This window comes from Cherax quadricarinatus, chromosome 78 (genome assembly GCF_038502225.1).
Source record: "Cherax quadricarinatus isolate ZL_2023a chromosome 78, ASM3850222v1, whole genome shotgun sequence".
Classification (NCBI taxonomy): Eukaryota; Metazoa; Arthropoda; class Malacostraca; order Decapoda; family Parastacidae; genus Cherax; species Cherax quadricarinatus.
This window is the reverse complement of record NC_091369.1, coordinates 6,699,168-6,720,789: the sequence shown is the minus strand read 5'-3', so window position 1 is coordinate 6,720,789 and position 21,622 is coordinate 6,699,168. Positions and strand designations below refer to the sequence as shown.

The 21,622-nt window shown below is 39.9% G+C and overlaps 1 protein-coding gene across 2 annotated transcripts in view; it reads left to right on the top strand.

Annotated features, from left to right (window-relative positions):
- Positions 1-2,660: 2,660 nt before the first annotated feature.
- Positions 2,661-21,622, top strand: part of LOC128701527 (ubiquitin carboxyl-terminal hydrolase 24) — a gene marked incomplete at its 3' end in the record, with an annotated part of 118,348 nt that continues 99,386 nt past the window's right edge. Inside the window, 8 exon segments of one of the 2 annotated variants that reach the window (XM_070101633.1) lie at positions 2,661-3,091; positions 4,987-5,140; positions 8,173-8,387; positions 14,247-14,342; positions 14,935-15,180; positions 15,679-15,834; positions 20,321-20,432; positions 21,142-21,353. In XM_070101633.1, the coding sequence (XP_069957734.1) occupies positions 2,879-3,091; positions 4,987-5,140; positions 8,173-8,387; positions 14,247-14,342; positions 14,935-15,180; positions 15,679-15,834; positions 20,321-20,432; positions 21,142-21,353 (1,404 nt within the window). 2 annotated transcript variants of the gene reach the window in all.

The following is a 21,622-nucleotide window of genomic DNA, read 5'->3' as shown; positions in this document are numbered from 1 at the left end:
CTGTCTGTGTCAGGTATGTCAATGAGAAAGAGAAGTGGGGCTAATACCGTGGAGAGAACTATTATTTTTTTCGTAGGAGTCCCTGATTTCACTCTGTTTACTGTTACTCTTTGGGCTTTATTTGTTAGAAAGTTAAATAGCCATCTACCCACCTTCCCAGTTATTCCTTTTGCACACATTTGGTGTGGAATTGCCTCATGGTCGCACTTATTAAAGGCTTTTACGAAGTCACTGCACTCTACATCTGGATTTTGCTTGTCTTCTAATGCGTCCAACACCATGTCATAATTTCCCAGCAGTTGCGAAAAACAGGAGTGGCCTGATCTGAACCCATGCTGACCTGGGTTGTACAGTTGCTGTGATTCCATGTCATTTGGCTATCTTGCTTCTTAGAACCCTGTCAAAAACCTCGATAATGTGGAAGGTTAGGACTAAGATAGGATAAATTAAGATTTATTTTTTTAAACCCGGAGGGTTAACCACCCAGGATGACTCATTAAATTCAGTGAGTGATGAGGGACTGTCTTGTCTTATTTCCATTGAAGTTCTTTAATTTTCTCCCCAGGATGCGACCCACAACAATCGGCTAACACCTAGGTACCTACTTACCTGCCCAATGTTTAGCCTGTGGCGGGGACTGATCCCAGTCCCTCAGTGTGAGAGCTGAGGACGCTACCAACCAAACCACGAACGCCCACCAGTTAGTGGCCTTGAGTTTTCTGCAGTTGCTTCACTGTCATCTTTGTGGAGTGGGGCAATGTCAGTGAAAGTTCTCCATAGAATATTTAAGGCATGTGATAAGGGTTTCTTGCAGCTTAAACGAGGGTGAACCAGTCCCATATCTACCGCTCGAGGAGCTACATAAACAAAGCTACGTTAAGTTATTTTAGGTTACGTTTCTTACCACTGCCATAAAATAAACCCATATAACCCACCTAATGTTGGACGTTCAGGGAATAAATTTTCGATCAACTCAGATTAGGACCTGAACTCAATATTACCCTTAATCCTCATGTAAGAGTAAGTCGGACTGAGTCCTGCCGGAAGGTTAGGGAAGGTTTGTCAGGGAACAGGAAGTGTTTCCTGACGCGGGTCTTAGATGATGACCCACCGTTGGAGCTTTTAGTCATCTGACCGAGGCCTTCCGCTGGCTTACCGGTCCACCCCTTTAAAAATTATGGTAGTTATAGCCATTTTATGCCGGAAGGAAACCTAAAATTAAAGCTGCAGTAGGTTGTGACCCTAGAGTGAAACATTTGACGGTACCCTTATCTCCCTACTTAAGTCTCCCAGCTTAGTAAGGTACACATAAATACAGTTACATAAATTATCCTACATAGTAACATATGTGTAAATTACCTATTACCTGGAGTTTACCTGGAGAGAGTTCCGGGGGTCAACGCCCCCGCGGCCCGGTCTGAGACCAGGCCTCCTGGTGGATCAGAGCCTGATCAACCAGGCTGTTGCTGCTGGCTGCACGCAAACCAACATACGAGCCACAGCCCGGCTGATAACCCCAAACAAGTCAAAGTGGCTTATTTCCACTGGGGCTCTATAAAAGTCTCCCAGCTTAGTCTGACAGATTACATTACAGTATTTAATCCTGTTCTACGAGATGGAATAAGACAGTAACACTGTCAAGTGTAAGCCATACGTTGTTAAAGTCTATGGTTCTGCAGAGCATTTCGGGCAAGTTGAGACGGCAAAAGTAAAGTTTATCATGTAAACTAGCTTGAAGTTCCTAAACCTGTACTCCCTAGAACGCAGGCGAGAAAAATACATGATCATATACACTTGGAAAATCTTAGAGGGATTAGTACCAAACTTGCACACGAAAATCACTCCCTATGAAAGCAAAAGACTCGGCAGATGATGCAACATTCCCCAGTGAAAAGCAGGGGTGTCACTAGCACGATAAGACAACACAATAAGTGTCAGGGGCCCAAGACTGCTCAACTGCCTCCCAGCATACATAAGGGGGATTACCAATAGACCCCTGGCTGTCTTCAAGCAGGCACTGGACAAGCACCTAAAGTCGGTACCTGACCAGCCGGGCTGTGGCTCGTACGTTGGTTTGCGTGCAGCCAGCAGTAACAGCTTGGTTGATCAGGCCCTGATCCACCATGAGGCCTGGTCACAGACCGGGCCGCGGGGGCGTTGACCTCCGGAACCCTCTCCAGGTATCCTGGTAGATGGGTTAAGTAAACCCGGTTCTTGATCTAACCTTTTCAAATGTCATGTAGATCACAGTAGCCACAAAGTCTGGCGTATTTAATTTTGTTAATAAATAAGGGCAAGACACTAATCTTGCTGGATGAATTCAGATATGCTGCAAAACTCATTTGCACAATAGAACGCATGTCATGATGATAATTTAAAAAAATCATTATGTCGCTGGGTCATGATGCTCTTAAGAAACACGGGAAAAAAAAATGTCCATGAAAAGAAAATGGTAAGATGATATCCCCATTTAAGTTGCTCTCTATCTTACTTTTAGATTAACATAACAAATGTACCAACAAAAAATAACGAAATTAATTATTAATTATTAAAGGTAGGGTGTAATGTAGTGGAGAAATAAGATAGAGGAAGAATTAAAGATGTCAACAGTATGGGAGTGTTGTCCTGGCCAGGCCACCAGTTGTAAACATTGGTCTGGTTGTACACTTCCTACACCACTTGTCAAGGTTTTCCATCATGCTGCTGCTACGCTCGCTTCTTATTTGGCTAGTTACTGTTGTGAACATGTAACTAGACCATCCCTGTGGTAGATTATAGAGAGACTTGTGAAGTCTCGCTTCACCTGTTGCTGTGGCCAGACCATTACTTGCACGTCGCAGCCAAAACGTGTTGATGGTGACCTGAAGTGTTGAAAAAGATGGATCAAGAAGATGAGAATATATCGCTGCTGCTCAATATGGGGTTCCCTGATGTACGGGCCATCAAGAGGGCTCTGAAGCTGAGCAATGGGGACGTAAATGAGGCAGTGATCTTCCTGACAGAACAGCCTCTCTCCTCCTATACCACCGTGGATGACCTCAGAGACGTGGAGATGACCAACCCGGCCCTCAGACCTCCATCTTATGACGAGGTTTGTCATCCAACCTTCTCTCTACCTCGGGATAAATGGTATAAAAATACTGACACTAAAAAATAAAGACATGAAGTATAATACGGTCCTTTATTGACTACGTTTCACCCACACAGTGGGCTTTATCAAGTCACAAACAGATCTACCCCGGTAAAGAGTGCCTGAGTATATAAAGGGTGATGAATTAGGTGGAGAATTCTTGGGGAGGTTGGATTTGAGATGGACCCACCCAGGACGGGCCAATGTTGTTATGTAGGATAACTGTGAAGTTTCCTGGCAAGGAAAGCCGTTGTTTTGGTCGAAATTGTTAGATATACAGGTAAATGATGATTCCAAGATTCTTTGAATCATCACTTGGAATCATTCCAAGAATCTTGAAATCATCACTTATCTGTATATCTAAAAATTTTATCCAGAACAACGGCTTTTACAACCTAACTGAAGCCCTTGCCAGGAAACTTCATCATTATCCTACATAATAACATACAAACTCACCAAACTAAGGAGTGCTTGGTGTGAGGAATTATGCCCATCTTCCCCTTCCTTGGATCGAACTTGATTGCCTCCCATCCTTCCCAATGCTGTATGAGCCTTACGAGTTTACACTTATCTAGGAATGAAATGTTTTTTTATATGCTCTGTTTTCATGCATATAAGGTGTGCTGTTTCCCCCTTCCCCCCTAAACAAGCGAGGGTTGGCTTTGGATTACCGATAAGTGTTGGTTTCAGTGCTACGGTACTGGTGCAATAAACTCCAAGCACTAACCCCACTTCCCTACAAAACTGTTTTCCAGATTATTGATTAATTCTTATATTTATAATACAGGTACAACATTGATTTTCCAGACTTTTGGTTCTAAAGCCTCTCCAGATTACTGATGTTTCTGCCTTTAGAGAGCGCAGTACGTATTCCTTAATCTTGGGGTTGGATAAGTGACGTGCAGTTTGGTGGTAAATACACTGCCACAGGGATTCCAAGTTCTTGCTCATAAATTTGTATGGTTCCAGACCATTGATATCTGGAAAATTGATGATGTACCTGTATACATATTACTAGCACATAAGCAAACCAGCTTCAGCGGTTGTAAATATTTGTGAAGTAGCCTTCTGTCAACACATAGCCATGTTTATATTGGTGGTGACACAGACAAGAAGTTGTACAAGATCCCACCTCTTTCAGCTTCATTGTGCACATAAGCTGCCAACCACTGTTTCACTATCATTTTGAAGCAAGTACTGCCTTTTTTATTTTTCTCAGCATTTCTGCCAGAATTGGGCACTCCTTGTATGCCAGAAAATACAGTACTTTGTGTTGCTACAGTGAGTAAATGCCAGTGATCTCGCTGACATAACTAAGTTGTCGATTGATCCGAAGTCTGGTATTTTTGTACTGGCAAAAAGTTCTCCCATCTATAACTTTAGGGTCAGTAAGGATAACAGCTGCTCAGTTGAGTTTGATGATACAGTAATTTATAGTTTAAAGCCTTGTTAGGGACTGGGGTGGTGACCCCTGGAATCAATTTAAGGTAAATGTAACTTAAAATTGTGTGAAATATTAAGTGCATTTTGCAGTAGTTTTATTTTGTTCAAATTGCTCAAAAAATTTTATTGGTTCAGTTAGATTTAATTAGATTAGTTTATACTACACTTAGTAACCCAACCCAACTTAACCTATTTTAGTGTAACCTGTTACCTAATATAACCTATTACCTAACAAATTTAAAAGGTTATTTTATAATGGTATTCCCATCTGCTGTGAATGATTGTGCAGTTGCATACTGCCAAGTTTTGTAGACCAAAAAGAATATTCCACTTTTGCCAAAGAGTTTTTGTAGTTAATACATAGTGCATAATATTACTTGACTGTACAGTCGTTGTTGTAATTTGTCCAGCAGGCTGGAGGAGAAAATGGTAACAGTATGGAATTTCCAGCAACAAATTTATATGAACTTGAGAGTCGAGTATTTACCGATACTTGGTCTATACCTTACAAGAGAGAAGAATCCCTTGGGAAGTGCTTAGTTGCTGCAGCAAGACTGGCTGAGGAAGGTAATCTTATATATTATATCAGACTATATTCCATCCCAGTCTGACTCAATTGTTCATTCTCCACACTTCTGCATATTCTTGTCACTTAACACTTTTCTACATTCACATTTTACTTTCTTCTTTTAGCAATTGTACAAATTTCTATTTTGTCAAATTCTTTGTTTTAAGAACACATTATCAGAATTGGAAATGAGAATTGAATTTTTCTAGAAAGACTACAAAATGTGAGAATGGATGAGAGAAAAGGAAAAAAGTCAGATGAGGAGACATAATGAAAGATCACATCATAAATCACCCACCAGTCATTCCTAGATCAGATTATACTCATTGGTCATTCCTAAGACAAACCTAGAGTCTACCTGGAGGTTATTCTGGGGATCAACGCCCGCGCAGCCCTGTCCACGACCAGGCCTCCCAGTGGATCAGGGCCTGATCAACCAGGCTGTTATAGCTGGCCGCATGCAGTCCAGCGTATGAACCACAGCCCGGCTGATCCGGCATCAACTTTAATTATCTGATCAGCTCCCTCTTGAAGGCAGCCAGGGGTCTATTGGTAATTCCCCTTATGCATGGTGGGAGGCTGTTAAACGGGCATCCCTTATTAACCCTTAAATGGTCCAAACAAATCGACGTTCAAATTCGTAGCGCTACAAAAGTAGATCTACTTTTTTTTTACATATTTTCAAATATAACAAAAAAAACGTAGATAAAAGTTTTTTTACACGTTTTCAAATGTAAAACAAAAAAGAAGTTCTACATTTTTTTACATACTTTCAGATGTTGAAAAAATGTATATATACGTTTGGACCGTTTAAGGGTTAATCCTTACAGAAATGTAAACTAGCCACTCATGTCCATATAACTAGTGATTTTGTTAAATGTATTTTACACAAATGATTGAATCTTGATACATAATAAAAAAGACAATCATGAAAGCATAATATGCATACTTTGAGGGCCCAGACCCCCCCAGTCCTGAAACTGTTCTCAGAGTCCAAAAATTCCCCCAACTCACCCCAAGAAAAATTACTTTTTCCTTAATAAAATGGTAGAGAGTCTTTTTCTGAAGGTAATGACACCAAAAGTATGAAATTTGATGGAAAACTTACAGAAAGCTAGTGAGCTCAGTGATGTTTATGCGCTGGCTATTTCACCTGTTTTGAGTCCTATTTTAGGTCAGTTCCATTGTTCCAGTCAACCAAACTCTTAGGTATTTTGCTAGTATGCCTTCCATTCTATCAAATGAGCACAAGAAACCACCCATTTACCCACTCAGCTACCCAATAAAGTGATCAGAATTCGGTAATTTGGCCACTTTCACACAAAATTAAAAAATGCCAATTTAAAAACAGGGTCCAGAATAAACAGTGTAGACATTCCTGGCACTAAAACAACATTTCCTCTGTTCAATAGTTATGTCTACAGGCTTCTCCTATATTACACTTGCTTTCCATTTTGAATTTTTATTTACACAAAAAAATTAAAGATTTACTGTTGTGCAGGCTAATTCATTATTGTAATAATTGCATAAATAATGTCAGCTTATTCCTAAACGCGTATTAGACTCGTCAGTTGGACGTGTATTAACCAAGTGATGTGATTAGTATCCTCTGGAATATTGACAAGCATCAAATATTTCCACTATTTTCAGCTCAATTTCAAACTACTTCAAGTCCTGAAGCCAAACAAAATCATCTCTATTTCTCTAATATATCTTCCATTCTATCAAATGAAACTAAGAAACTCAGACTAAAAGCATAAAAATCATCCAAAAATACAGCCTCTCTTCACTTATTGATGTACTCATTTACCGACGCCTCGGACTTACGATGGGCTCTCTGACCAGTACTCATACCTAAATATTAGAACTGATTTCCTCTATTCTGTTTATTTCATTATACAGTACACTACTGTATAAACATTTAAAAATATACCAGAAATGTTATAAATGGTGCAAAGGTGACATTAAAAAATATCAAAGATGGTTGACACAAACTCACTACCATTATAGTATGTTCCTCACTTGGCGACGAATTTGTTTAACGACATGGTCTTAGGAATGAAACTCTGTCGTTAAGTGAGGAGAGGCTGTATACCACACTATTTTAAACCATACACTCAATCACAATTTTGTTTTCTCATCATGCATGGGGCAGGATTTTTTTTATATGATGTACATTCACTGCATAGACCCACTCTCTTATATCTATGCCAAAATTTACTACTTGCTGCTTATCTGAGTGAGCTGAGTTCATCATGTAGTTTTATGGCACAGACCCTGAGCTCAAAACTGTAGTACTATGGCACAAACTCTTAACGGGTTAAAAACCATGTTTGTAGCTTGATATGTAATAGATTAATCATGTAAGCATAATGTGCTTACCTTGATACCATTGCTTTTATTAAAAACCTCGTTCGCTATTTAATTCAACATAATACTATATGGTTACACGAAAATCTACAAGGTAAACTGTTGCACATGCCCCTCCCCCCCCCCCCTCAAGAGAGATTCCTTGATGCTGGTGAGGGACTCTTGATCTAGGGAATTGGATCTGTGCTCCAGTTCCGTGAATTGAGCCTGAATATCTTCCATCATCCCCCCCCCCCACAGGCACTGTATAATCCCTATGGGTTTAGTACTCCTCCATGATTATAATAATAATAATGCACATGGGGCCTTGCCACTCATTCCTCTCTCTCTGGTCAGTTTTTTTCTAAATGTGTTGCCTGTTAAAATATTAAAAAAAAAAAAGAAATCGAAATATAGTAGCACCTGTAAAATGTTAAAAACAGTAAATCATTGGGCTGTACAAATTATTGTCTTTTAGAAACAAGGAGAGAGAGAGTGAATGACTTCTTAGAACTTTGCCTTATATCAGTGTGATTCTTACATTAATAGTATAATGATTTTAATACAAAACCTCATTTGAATAATTTATGGATATGATTTTCATTATTTTTGTGATTGATAAATGAGTTGTACATTTTCACATTTTTGGTTGTTGTAGAATTTTTTGTTATTCTCTTGTCAGGTCTATGTGATGTAGATGAATCCTGCCACCGTTTCATGGATCGGTGCCTTCCAGAATGTTTTCACAAGCTCTTAGCAAATGGAGCAGTTCGACGATGGGGTTTAGAAATTCAAGAGGGTGTTTTTAATATGCTTGATTTGCTCACAAATCTTGTAATTGTAAGGCTCAAGCATGGGCCAGTTCCAGAGGCCTTATTAAAGGATGTATATGCTCTTGTAAGTAATTTTAATTCTGTTGTGAACTGTTTCACCAAAGAGTAGATATAACCTATGTTTTGGATCATATACACTGTACCATTAAATCATTTAGAATATCCAGGATTTCATCTTGTGGTTTTTAAAATATGTTATTTGGATTAGCTTTTTCATTTTCTCTGGGATTATTTGAGTGCAACAGGGATGAGATTTTCTTAGTTTTCTGGTAGATATTATAAAATAGTCAGGTACAGTGAACCCCCGGTTAACGATATTTTTTCATTCCAGAAGTATGTTCAGGTGCCAGTACTGACCGGATTTGTTCCCATAATGAATATTGTGAAGTAGATTAGTCCATTTCAGACCCCCAAACATACACGTACAAACGCACTTACATAAATACACTTACATAATTGGTCGCATTGGGAGGTGATTGTTAAGCGGGGGTCCACTGTATTTTATTTTTTTTTTATTATCACACTGGCCGATTCCCACCAAGGCAGGGTGGCCCGGAAAAGAAAAACTTTCACCATCATTCACTCCATCACTGTCTTGCCAGAAGGGTGCTTTACACTACAGTTTTTAAACTGCAACATTAACACCCCTCCTTCAGAGTGCAGGCACTGTACTTCCCATCTCCAGGACTCAAGTCCAGCCTGCCGGTTTCCCTGAACCCCTTCATAAATGTTACTTTGCTCACACTCCAACAGCACGTCAAGTATTAAAAACCATTTGTCTCCATTCACTCCTATCAAGCACGCTCACGCATGCCTGCTGGAAGTCCAAGCCCCTCGCACACAAAACCTCCTTTACCCCCTCCTTCCAACCTTTCCTAGGCCGACCCCTACCCCGCCTTCCTTCCACTACAGACTGATACACTCTTGAAGTCATTCTGTTTCGCTCCATTCTCTCTACATGTCCGAACCACCTCAACAACCCTTCCTCAGCCCTCTGGACAACAGTTTTGGTAATCCCGCACCTCCTCCTAACTTCCAAACTACGAATTCTCTGCATTATATTCACACCACACTTTGCCCTCAGACATGACATCTCCACTGCCTCCAGCCTTCTCCTCGTTGAAACATTCATCACCCATGCTTCACACCCATATAAGAGCGTTGGTAAAACTATACTCTCATACATTCCCCTCTTTGCCTCCAAGGACAAAGTTCTTTGTCTCCACAGACTCCTAAGTGCACCATTCACCCTTTTCCCCTCATCAATTCTATGATTCACCTCATCTTTCATAGATCCATCCGCTGACACGTCCACTCCCAAATATCTGAATACATTCACCTCCTCCATACTCTCTCCCTCCAATCTGATATTAAATCTTTCATCACCTAATCTTTTTGTTGTCCTCATAACCTTCTCTTTCCTGTATTCACTTTTAATTTTCTTCTTTTGCATACCCTACCAAATTCATCCACCAATCTCTGCAACTTCTCTTCAGAATCTCCCAAGAGCACAGTGTCATCAGCAAAGAGCAACTGTGACAACTCCCACTTTATGTGTGATTCTTTATCTTTTAACTCCACGCCTCTTGCCAAGACCCTCGCATTTACTTCTCTTACAACCCCCTCTGTAAATATATTAAACAACCATGGTGACATCACACATCCTTGTCTAAGGCCTACTTTTACTGGGAAATAATTTCCCTCTTTCCTACATACTCTAACTTGAGCCTCACTATCCTCGTAAAAACTCTTCACTGCTTTCAGTAACCTACCTCCTATACCATACACCTGCAACATCTGCCACATTGCCCCCCTATCCACCCTGTCATACGCCTTTTCCAAATCCATAAATGCCACAAAGACCTCTTTAGCCTTATCTAAATACTGTTCACTTATATGTTTCACTGTAAACACCTGGTCCACACACCCCCTACCTTTCCTAAAGCCTCCTTGTTCATCTGCTATCCTATTCTCCGTCTTACTCTTAATTCTTTTAATAATAACTCTACCATACACTTTACCAGGTATACTCAACAGACTTATCCCCTATAATTTTTGCACTCTCTTTTGTCCCCTTTGCCTTTATACAAAGGAACTATGCATGCTCTCTGCCAATCCCTAGGTACCTTACCCTCATCCATACATTTATTAAATAATTGCACCAACCACTCCAAAACTATATCCCCATCTGCTTTTAGCATTTCTATCTTTATCCCATCAATCCCAGCTGCCTTACCCTCTTTCATTTTACCTACTGCCTCACGAACTTCCCCCACACTCACAACTGGCTCTTCCTCACTCCTACAAGATGTTATTCCTCCTTGCCCTATACACGAAATCACAGCTTCCCTATCTTCATCAACATTTAACAATTCCTCAAAATATTCCCTCCATCTTCCCAATACCTCTTACTCTCCATTTAAAAGCTCTCCTCTCCTATTTTTAACTGACAAATCCATTTGTTCTCTAGGCTTCCTTAACTTGTTAATCTCACTCCAAAACTTTTTCTTATTTTCAAAAAAATTTGTTGATAACATCTCACCCACTCTCTCATTTGCTCTCTTTTTACATTGCTTCACCACTCTCTTAACCTCTCTCTCTTTCTCCATATACTCTTCCCTCCTTGCATCACTTCTACTTTGTAAAAACTTCTCATGTGCTAACTTTTTCTCCCTTACTACTCTCTTTACATCATCATTCCACCAATCGCTCCTCTTCCCTCCCGCATCCACTTTCCTGTAACCACAAACTTCTGCTGAACACTCTAACATTACATTTTTAAACCTACCCCATACCTCTTCGACCCCATTGCCTATGCTCTCATTAGCCCATCTATCCTCCAATAGCTGTTTATATCTTACCCTAACTGCCTCCTCTTTTAGTTTATAAACCTTCACCTCTCTCTTCCCTGATGCTTCTATTCTCCTTGTATCCCATCTACCTTTTACTCTCAGTGTAGCTACAACTAGAAATTGATCTGATATATCTGTGGCCCCTCTATAAACATGTACATCCTGAAGTCTACTCAACAGTCTTTTATCTACCAATACATAACCCAACAAACTACTGTCATTTCGCCCTACATCATATCTTGTATACTTATTTATCCTCTTTTTCTTAAAATATGTATTACCTATAACTAAACCCCTTTCTATACAAAGTTCAATCAAAGGGCTCCCATTATCATTTACACCTGGCACCCCAAACTTACCTACCACACCCTCTCTGCCCCAGGGCCAGACTCATGGAACTCCGTGTTCATCAAGAACTGCAAGAAGCCCCTATCACGAGCCTTTACCATCCTATGGAGAGGGAGCATGAACACAGGGGTCGTCCCACAGTTACTAAAAACAACAGACATAGCCGCACTCCACAAAGGGGGCAGTAAAGCAACAGCAAAGAACTACAGACCGATAGCACTAACATCCCATATCATAAAAATCTTTGAAAGGGTCCTAAGAAGCAAGATCACCACCCATCTAGAAACCCATCAGTTGCACAACCCAGGGCAACATGGGTTTAGAACAGGTCGCTCCTGTCTGTCTCAACTATTTAATCACTACGACAAGGTCCTAGATGCACTAGAAGACAAAAAGAATGCAGATGTAATATATACAGACTTTGCAAAAGCCTTCGACAAGTGTGACCATGGCGTAATGGAGCACAAAATGCGTGCTAAAGGAATAACAGGGAAAGTCTGTCGATGGATCTATAATTTCCTCACTAACAGAACACAGAGAGTAGTCGTCAACAGAGTAAAGTCCGAGGCAGCTACGGTGAAAAGCTCTGTTCCACAAGGCACAGTACTCGCTCCCATCTTGTTCCTCATCCTCATATCTGACATAGAGAAGGATGTCAGCCACAGCACCGTGTCTTCCTTTGCAGATGACACCCGAATCTGCATGACAGTGTCTTCCATTGCAGACACTGCAAGGCTCCAGGCAGACATCAACCAAATCTTTCAGTGGGCTGCAGAAAACAATATGAAGTTCAGCAATGAGAAATTTCAATTACTCAGATATGGTAAACACGAGGAAATTAAATCTTCATCAGAGTACAAAACAAATTCTGGCCACAAAATAGGCCGAAACACCAACGTCAAAGACCTGGGAGTGATCATGTCGGAGGATCTCACCTTCAAGGACCATAACATTGTATCAATCGCATCTGCTAGAAAAATGACAGGATGGATAATGAGAACCTTCAAAACTAGGGATGCCAAGCCCATGATGACACTCTTCAGGTCACTTGTTCTATCTAGGCTGGAATATTGCTGCACACTAACAGCACCTTTCAAGGCAGGTGAAATTGCTGACCTAGAAAATGCACAGAGAACCTTCACGGCGCGCATAACGGAGATAAAACACCTCAATTACTGGGAGCACTTGAGGTTCCTGAACCTGTATTCCCTAGAACGCAGGCGGGAGAGATACATGATTATACGTATACAGCTGGAAAATCCAAGAGGGACTAGTACCGAACTTGCATACAAAAATCACTCACTACGAAAGCAAAAGACTTGGCAGACGATGCAACATCCCCCCAATGAAAAGCAGGGGTGTCACTAGCACGTTAAGAGACCATACAATAAGTGTCAGGGGCCCGAGACTGTTCAACTGCCTCCCAGCATACATAAGGGGGATTACCAACAGACCCCTGGCAGTCTTCAAGCTGGCACTGGACAAACACCTAAAGTCGGTTCCTGACCAGCCGGGCTGTGGCTCGTACGTTGGTTTGCATGCAGCCAGCAGTAACAGCCTGGTTGATCAGGCTCTGATCCACCAGTAGGCCTGGTCACAGACCGGGCCGCGGGGGCATTGACCCCCTGAACTCTCTCCAGGTAAACTCCAGGTTAACTTTAGCATTCAGGTCCCCTACCATAATTACTCTCTCACTTTGTTCAAAGGCTCCTATACATTCACTTAACATCTCCCAAAATCTCTCTCTCTCCTCTTCATTCCTCTCTTCTCCAGGTGTATACATGCTTATTATGACCCACTTTTCGCATCCAACCTTTACTTTAATCCACATAATTCTTGAATTTACACATTCATATTCTCTTTTCTCCTTCCATAACTGATCCTTCAACATTACTGCTACCCCTTCCTTTGCTCTAACTCTCTCAGATACTCCAGATTTAATTCCATTTATTTCCTCCCACCGAAACTCCCCTACCCCCTTCAGTTTTGTTTCGCTTAGGGCCAGGACATCCAACTTCTTTTCATTCATAACATCAGCAATCATCTGTTTCTTGTCATCCGCACTACATCCACGCACATTCAAGCATCCCAGTTTTATAAAGTTTTTCTTCTTCTCTTTTTTAGTAAATGTCTACAGGAGAAGGGGTTACTAGCCCATTGCTCCCAGCATTTTAGTCGCCTCATACGACATGCATGGCTTTCGGAGGAAAGATTCTTTTCCACTTCCCCATGGACAATAGAAGAAATAAAGAAGAACAAGAGCTATTTAGAAAAAGGAGAAAAACCTAGATGTATGTACAGTGGACCCCTGCATAACGATTACCTCCGAATGCGACCAATTATGTAAGTGTATTTATGTAAGTGCGTTTGTACGTGTATGTTTGGGGGTCTGAAATGGACTAATCTACTTCACAATATTCCTTATGGGAATAAATTCGGTCAGTACTGGCACCTGAACATACTTATGGAGTGAAAAAATATCGTTAACCGGGGGTCCACTGTATATATATATGCATGTGCGTGTCTGTGAAGTGTGACCAAAGTGTAAGTAGGAGTAGCAAGATATCCCTGTTATCTAGCGTGTTTATGAGACAGAAAAAGAAACCAGCAATCCTACCATCTTGCAAAACCGTTACAGGTTTCTGTTTCACAGTCATCTGGCAGGATGGTAGTACTTCCTACTACCTACCTGTATTTTAATTATATAAAAATAATTATTATAGGCAATGGACTCTAAATGTGAGTGGAACCAGAAGAATAAACACCGTCCTGCTGAGTATACTGGAGATACCATCTATGCAGAATCTACCTCACAGTTTGTAAGTACAGTGACATTTTGTATTGACATCTTGAATTCCTTCCCAGCTTTAGTTAAGTTTATTTGGTGGTCTTTTTGTGTACTTGATTTTTTATTAGTTCTTTCAATGTATCACGTATCTTACCTTGTAGTTGTATACAGTGTACGATATACAATCTTGTTACATTGGAGCAGATAAATTCATTACTATTAGGTTCTTTTTTAGCCTGTCTTCCAGTGAGGGGGTTGGTTAAACTGTGAATGTGTTTTGTCTATATATATAAAGTTTTGGAGTGTTTGGAGGAGAGTGGTTTTTGTGATTTCATGTGCTGTTCAAGTGTGAGCATGGTAATACATATAAAGCGTTCAGAAAAATACAGCTGCCTGACATTGAGATTTTGAGATTAGAGAATTCAGTGCTTGCACTTGGAAGTTGATCAGCAATGATTCATTATGGTGCATGTCTGTGCTCATCTGGAAAAAAAAAAAGACAGCTGGAGAAAGTGAAGTGTGAATGTTTTCTTTTTGACTGTAAATGGCTTGTGTTTAGCCAAAATAGTTCCAAATGCCTAACTTAATACTGTCACATACTGTACTTGTATTATTTATTGCAGGAATCATGTGGTTGGCTGATGGACCTCATCAATATTTTTGGTAACCGTGGAGGCTTTGAGCTAATAGCTGGTCACTTTTCTTCCCTTGAAGAACTTGATGCAGGTCAGATGGCTGCCCTGCTTCTTCCTGTGGGACAGTGTGCCAAGTTTTTGGTAAGGGATACAGTTTGTCCTATCCTACTGCCAGCTATTACTCAGGCTCTCCAGTACGTTGCCAATTTAGAGGAAAAGCAACTTAAGGGCCAAGTAAGTTCATTTAATTGTTATTTTTTGGGTTTGTGTTAGTTTGTGGTCATTTACTTAAATATAGTTGTATTATGTTAATTTCAATTAGTAATGATATATTAAGTTTCATTCCATGGGGAAGTGGAGAAGAATCCTTCCTCCGTAAGCCATGCATGTCGTAAGAGGTGACTAAAGTGTCACGAGCAAGGAGCTACCAACCCCTTCTCCTGTATAAATTGCCAAATGTAAAAAAGAAAAACTTTTTTTTTTTTTTTTAGGTCACCCTGCCTTGGTGGGATACAGCCAGTGTGTTGAAAAAAAAAGTATTTAGTTTCACCCTGCTTTGGGAGATAGCTGATGTAACAAATAGAAAAAAGTATATAGAGTTTGATTTTTTTTTGAGGTTAAGCTGATATACTACTTTAAATTTGTGATTTCCGAATTTTCAATACACATAATTTATTATTAAAAAAAAAACAGTTTTGATTGTGTTGAAACTGATAATTACTAATTTTCCAGAAAATAGGAACTTGTTATGACTTGTTAGAAGCTGTACGACTACTGTGTGTCTCTCTCTGGCCAGAAAAAGCTCAGAGGACAAGTGATCTGAGAGTGGAAATGATCATTCGTATGCTGAAAACTCCACATTTTTCTGCACGAATGAATGCACTAAAGGTTAGGATAATTGTTAGATAATTTTGCTCCTGTGAAAGTGTGGCAGCAGCCAACAAGTAGTGATAAAAATATTCAAGCTAACAGAATAAATAAAGGTTCTTCCATTTTCTTGATTTTGTTGTTTACACATTTGTTATCTTTTAATGGTTAAGAGGCTGTCTTCCTGTAAAAGGCTGTTTTAGGAGTCATTAGTTTGGATTACTTTTGGTTACCTATGGGTCTTACCTGGAGTTTACCTAGAGAAATTTCAGGGGTCAACTCCCCTATGGTCTGGTCTGAAACCAAGTCACCCATCTTTTGTTAATTAAGGAGGGGTTTGGGATATTGGCAGTTTGGAGGGACTTCTGAACTGTCATATCTGAGTGCCTCTGCAAAAACAGTGATTATGTATGAGTGATGGTGAAAGTGTTGAATGATGATGAAAGATTTTTCTTTCTTTTTGGGGTTTTTCTTTCTTTTTGGGTCACCCTGCCTCAGTGGGAAATGGCCGACGTGTTAAAAAAAAATGTATATACATGTGTATATACATTAGCCATCTCCCACCAAGGTATAGCAACCTGAAAAAGAAGAAATGCTTTAACCAGCACTCATCCCATCATATCTTGCCAGAAGTGTGCTGACTGTGGGTGAGTAATGGTGAAAGTGTTTTCTTCAGGTCATCCTATCTTGTTAGGAAGCAGCCATACCGGCTGCTTCCAAAAAAAAAACTGAGTAAAGCTCTCAGGTGATTTTCATCATTTAATTTTCTGAAACATATGTGATTCTGGTGTCATTTTATTTGTCAAACATTGCTGAACACTGGCAAAAAACAAATAGCTAAATACAAAAAATAACTGACAAAATTCATTATTACCTTGGGTAGTTAGGACATGCACAGTTTTTTTTTTCATGATTGTCATTACTGGCAGATATATTGTGAATATCTACAGGTAGACAGTGGTAGTTGGGTTGCATGATTTGCATTTCTATTTCATTCTAATAGGTGCAAGTGTTAAATGCAACATTTTGAAAATAGAGAAAAATACAGATCTCCAAAACTATTACTCAGATCAGAGTACATTTTTGCATTCAAGGTTACTTTATTTCCAGTTGTCCTTGGAATCACGATTCTGGATGATAAGGAAAAAATAATTGTAAAACCTTCTCTTAACTTTTAATCACCTTTATTTTTACATATTTGAGACTTAATAAACCTGTATACATTTAACCCTTTCAGGGTCCAGAGGCCAAATTTCAAAGTGCACACCAGGGTCCAAGAATTGAAAAAAAAAATTTTTTTGTTATTTTTTCTTATGAAATGGTACAGAATAACAAAAAAGGCACAATACCGTGACTGGAACGGTACACAAATAACCCGCACATAAAAGAGAGAAGCTTGCGACGACGTTTCGGTCCGACTTGGACCATTGACAAAGTCACACTAACCAGAAGTGGAGCAGGACGGCTATATATATAGGCAGGAAGAGGTGGTGGTAGTAGTAGTAGTAGTAGTAGTACAAGAATGGTATATAATACTGACAAGATGAAATTAAGACACATGCGCAACACCCGGGCATCCCTATCGTAGACGCTTCGCCATCCAGCCAGCCACTGGATGGCGAAACATCCACAACAAAGACAACCAGACGCTGCACATGTGTCTTAATTTCATCAGTAGTTGTAGTAGTAGTAGAAGAGGTAGTAGTAGTGGTAGAAGTGGGAAATAAGGAGGATGAGCCAGTCAAATACAAAGGAAGGGGAGCACTGCAAGAGAGCTAGGTGCCCACTGAGGGAGAGCAAGCGCACAGAGGTGCGTGAAAGGGGAAGTGGTGAAATAAATGAAGAAGGAACAGAAACACGAGACAGAAGAGAGAAAGACAACCCAGAGGAGAAAAGGAAAGAGGAAAGGGGAAGAGGGAGAAGAAGAAAAAGAAAAAAAAAATGAGGAGTCAGGTTAAGTCACGGGTGTTCTGAAGTTTGGAGCATTTTACAATGTAGTGGGAGAGGAAGGCATCTACAGAGACGAAGCCAGGGCTAAGGTTCATACAAGGAAAGTTGTGTATTAGAGAGGATTCAACTAGACGCTGACTGTTCGAGTTGGAAGTAGGGAAGACAGTTTTAGCAGAAGACCAGTCAATAGGATGGCTATGATCTCTGACGTGACAGAAAAGAGCATTGTTAGTGTCGGCAAGCCTAACACTATTTTTGTGCTCCCTAAGTCTGTCAGAAATAGAAGGACCAGTTTCTCCGAAGTATTGAAGAGGACAGGAGGAGCAAGAAATAGAGTAGACACCAGGAACATCTGTAGAGGGAGGAGAGGTATGAACGAGATTAGTGCGAAGAGTGTTAGTCTGGCGGAAGGTAAGCTTGATTTCTAAGGGACGGAGAGAATTGTTGAGATTAGAAAGACCGGAAATGTAGGGAAGGCAGAGGATAGAAGAGTTCCCAGGAGTAGAGAGTTTGGGAGAGAAGAAATTGCATTTAGCACGTGAGAGGGCAGAGTCTATGAAATGGGAAGGGTAGCCAAGACGGGAAAACGAATTATGAAGAGTGGAAATTTCTGCTGTGTGACTTTGTCAATGGTTCAAGTCGGACTGAAACGTCGTCGTAAGCTTCTCTCTTTTATGTGCGGGTTATTTGTGTATGGTACAGAATCTTTTTCTGAAGGTAATAAAACAAAAAGTACAAAATTTGATGGAAAATTGATGAAATTATGCTCGCGAATTTTGATGTGTCAGCGATATTTACGAAACGGTGATTTTGCCGACTTTGACTCCCATTTTACGCCAATTACATTATTCCAGTCGACCAAATTCTTAGCTATTTCACTAGTATTACTTCTATTCTGTCGATTGAGCACAAGAAATTGCCAAGTCAACTGTTTCAACTACAAAATAAAGTGATTGGAAATTGGTAATTTGGCCAATTTAACACAAAGTTCAAAATATTCCAATTTCAAAATAGGGTCCAGAATAAACAATGTAGGTATTCCTGGCACTAAACTAACATTTCCTCTGTTCATTAGTTACGTTTTGAGGCTTTACAAATGAATTCCATTTTGATTTTTTATTCACATAATGAATTTTTATTAAAAAAAAAATAGAAGATTTACTGTTATGCAATATTGTAATAATTGTATAAATATCTTCACCACATTTGTGAATGTATATTAGACCCACCAGCTGGCGTGTATTAGACGTGTGAGGTCGTTTGTTTACTCTTGAACATTGGCAAAAATTTAACATTTCCCCTACTTTGAGCTCAGTTTCAAGCCATTTCCAGTGCTAACACCAATCAAAATCATCTCTATTTCTGTAATATGTCTTCCATTCTATCAAATGAGACCAAGAAATCGCAAATACAACTATAAAAAAACATACAAAAAAACACTGCAAAGTCGCTGTTTTAATTGAAAATCACGGTCTCAGTTTTTTCTCTCATTATACACTGTGTGCTGCATGATTTGTTTCATGTGGTGCACACATACCACATAGATGTATTCTCTCATATCTAGGCCCAAATTTATCACTCACAGCTTATCAGAGTGAGCTGAGCTCATGGCATAGATCTACGGTTTGGACCCTGAACATAAAGCTGTAGATCTATGGCACAGACCCTGAAAGGGTTAATGCTCAAGAACAGTTTTATAGGTCAATTATTTTTCCACAAAATGTAAAATTTTAAACAGTATTTCTCACAGTCATTAGTTCTGATATACCTAGGAAATTTTCAGCAAAATCAGTCATTAATAAGTGTAGGTATTCTATATGCATATAAAAAAAAAAAGTCTCTTCACTGAGGTGAGGTTACCCAAAAAACAAGGTAACACAATCTCTCTCATTCATTTAGTAGCTGCTTTGCCAGAATTGTGCAAAAATGTCCCAGTTCAAATGAATCTTCGACCTGTTATATCCCCACCTGTCCTTTAAAGTGCGGGCACTGTACTTCCCACCTCCAATACATGAGGCTGGCTAACTGATTTCCCTGAATCCCTTCATAAATGTTACCTTGCTCACACTTCAACAGCAAATCAAGCCATGAGAAGTGCACTTGTCTCCACTTGCTCCAGTCTAACATACTCACACTAGCCTGCTGGATGCTCATGCCTTGATCACTCAAAACCTTCACCTCGTCCCTCCTACCCTTCCTGGGATGACCCATACCCCTCCTTCCTTCCACCCCTGATTTGCAGACCCTCTCAAAATGCCAAAACCACTTCAATATCTCTCTCAAGATCAAAATAAAACAACCTACTTTTGCAGCCATTCTTTACCTCCTCATGTGTATAGCTACTGTATAAGGATAAACTAATCACTGACAAGATGAAAACTTTCTCCATATTGGGTGTTTACATTCAGATATTTGTATAGGAACATGTTAGCATTTAAGTAGGAAATCTTTTCTATGGAGGTTTATGGTATTATAAAAGATTTATTGTTCAATAGATCCTAGTACTGCAATATAAAAGAAACCCCATGTGATAAATTTTATGGTATTGTTTACACAGGAACTTGCCAGACTTATTGAAGATAGTGAAAAGGGCCATGACAATGTCATTGATGCAGATATCATACAAGAATGGATGACAAGCAAGCGTGTGTTATCTCTTGCATTAGAAGGTAAGCTTGTTTTGAAGAAAATATGTATGTGGAAATTAGGAGGTGTGGGGTTACTAAAAGTATTAGTCAGAGGGCTGAAGAGGGGTTGTTGAGGTGGTTTGGTCATTTAGAGAGAATGAATCAAAGTAGAATGACTTGGAGAGCATATAAATCTGTAGGGGAAGGAAGGAGGGGTAGGGGTCATCCTCGAAAAGGTTGGAGGGAGGGGGTAAAGGAGGTTTTGCGGCGATGGGCTTGGATTTCCAGCAAGTGTGTGCGAGCGTGTTAGATAGGAGTAATTGGAGACGAATGGTTTTGGGGACTTGACAAGCTGTTGGAGTGTGAGCAGGGTAATATTTAGTGAAGGGATTCAGGGAAACCGGTTATTATAGATTTAGCCGGACTTGAGTCCTGGAAATGGGAAGTACAATGCCTGCACTTTAAAGGAGGGGTCTGGGATATTGACAGTTTGGAGGGACTTCTAAACTGTTGTATCTGAGCACCTCTGCAAAAACAATGATTGTGTGTGAGTGAGGTGAAAGTGTTGAATGATGATGAAAGTATTTTCTTTTTGGGGATTTTCTTTCTTTTTGGGTCACCCTGCCTCGGTGGGAGACGGCTGACTTATTGAAAAAAAAATGTATATTATGCTTAAAGTTAAGAATGGCAAGTTCTTTATTTTTTAAAGGTACGATATGCCAAATGAAGAAGGAATTTTTTTTCTTTAAAGGTAACATCGATCAAGTGCAGTATACAGATCGTATGAAGGAACTTGTAGAGTTTATGGGACCAAAGTTACAGGAAGAGGAGTTAACCCGCATCTGGCACATGGCAGAGAAAGCCAGTGCTCATGTAGTTGACAACATTCACCGTATTATGGCAGCTGCTGCTTCACGCTTCAATCCTCACCAGTTTCAACACCTATTAACCCTCGTCAGAAAGGTATTGTAACTTTTAGGTAGATGAACCATTATCATATTTGCACATTCCATCTGCCTTTACATTATAAATGTTAGATAAATATATGGATGCACTTTTTTTTAAGTACATACAGTAGTTCAAGCTTGAAATGCAAGACACTCAGATTACATTGCTAAACAATATAAATATTCATTAGAGCACCAACTGAGAGGGATGTTACAGTTTGGAGGGTCATCTGAACTGTGATGTCTGTGCCCCTCTGGCAAGACAGTGATTGAATGAGTGTTTTC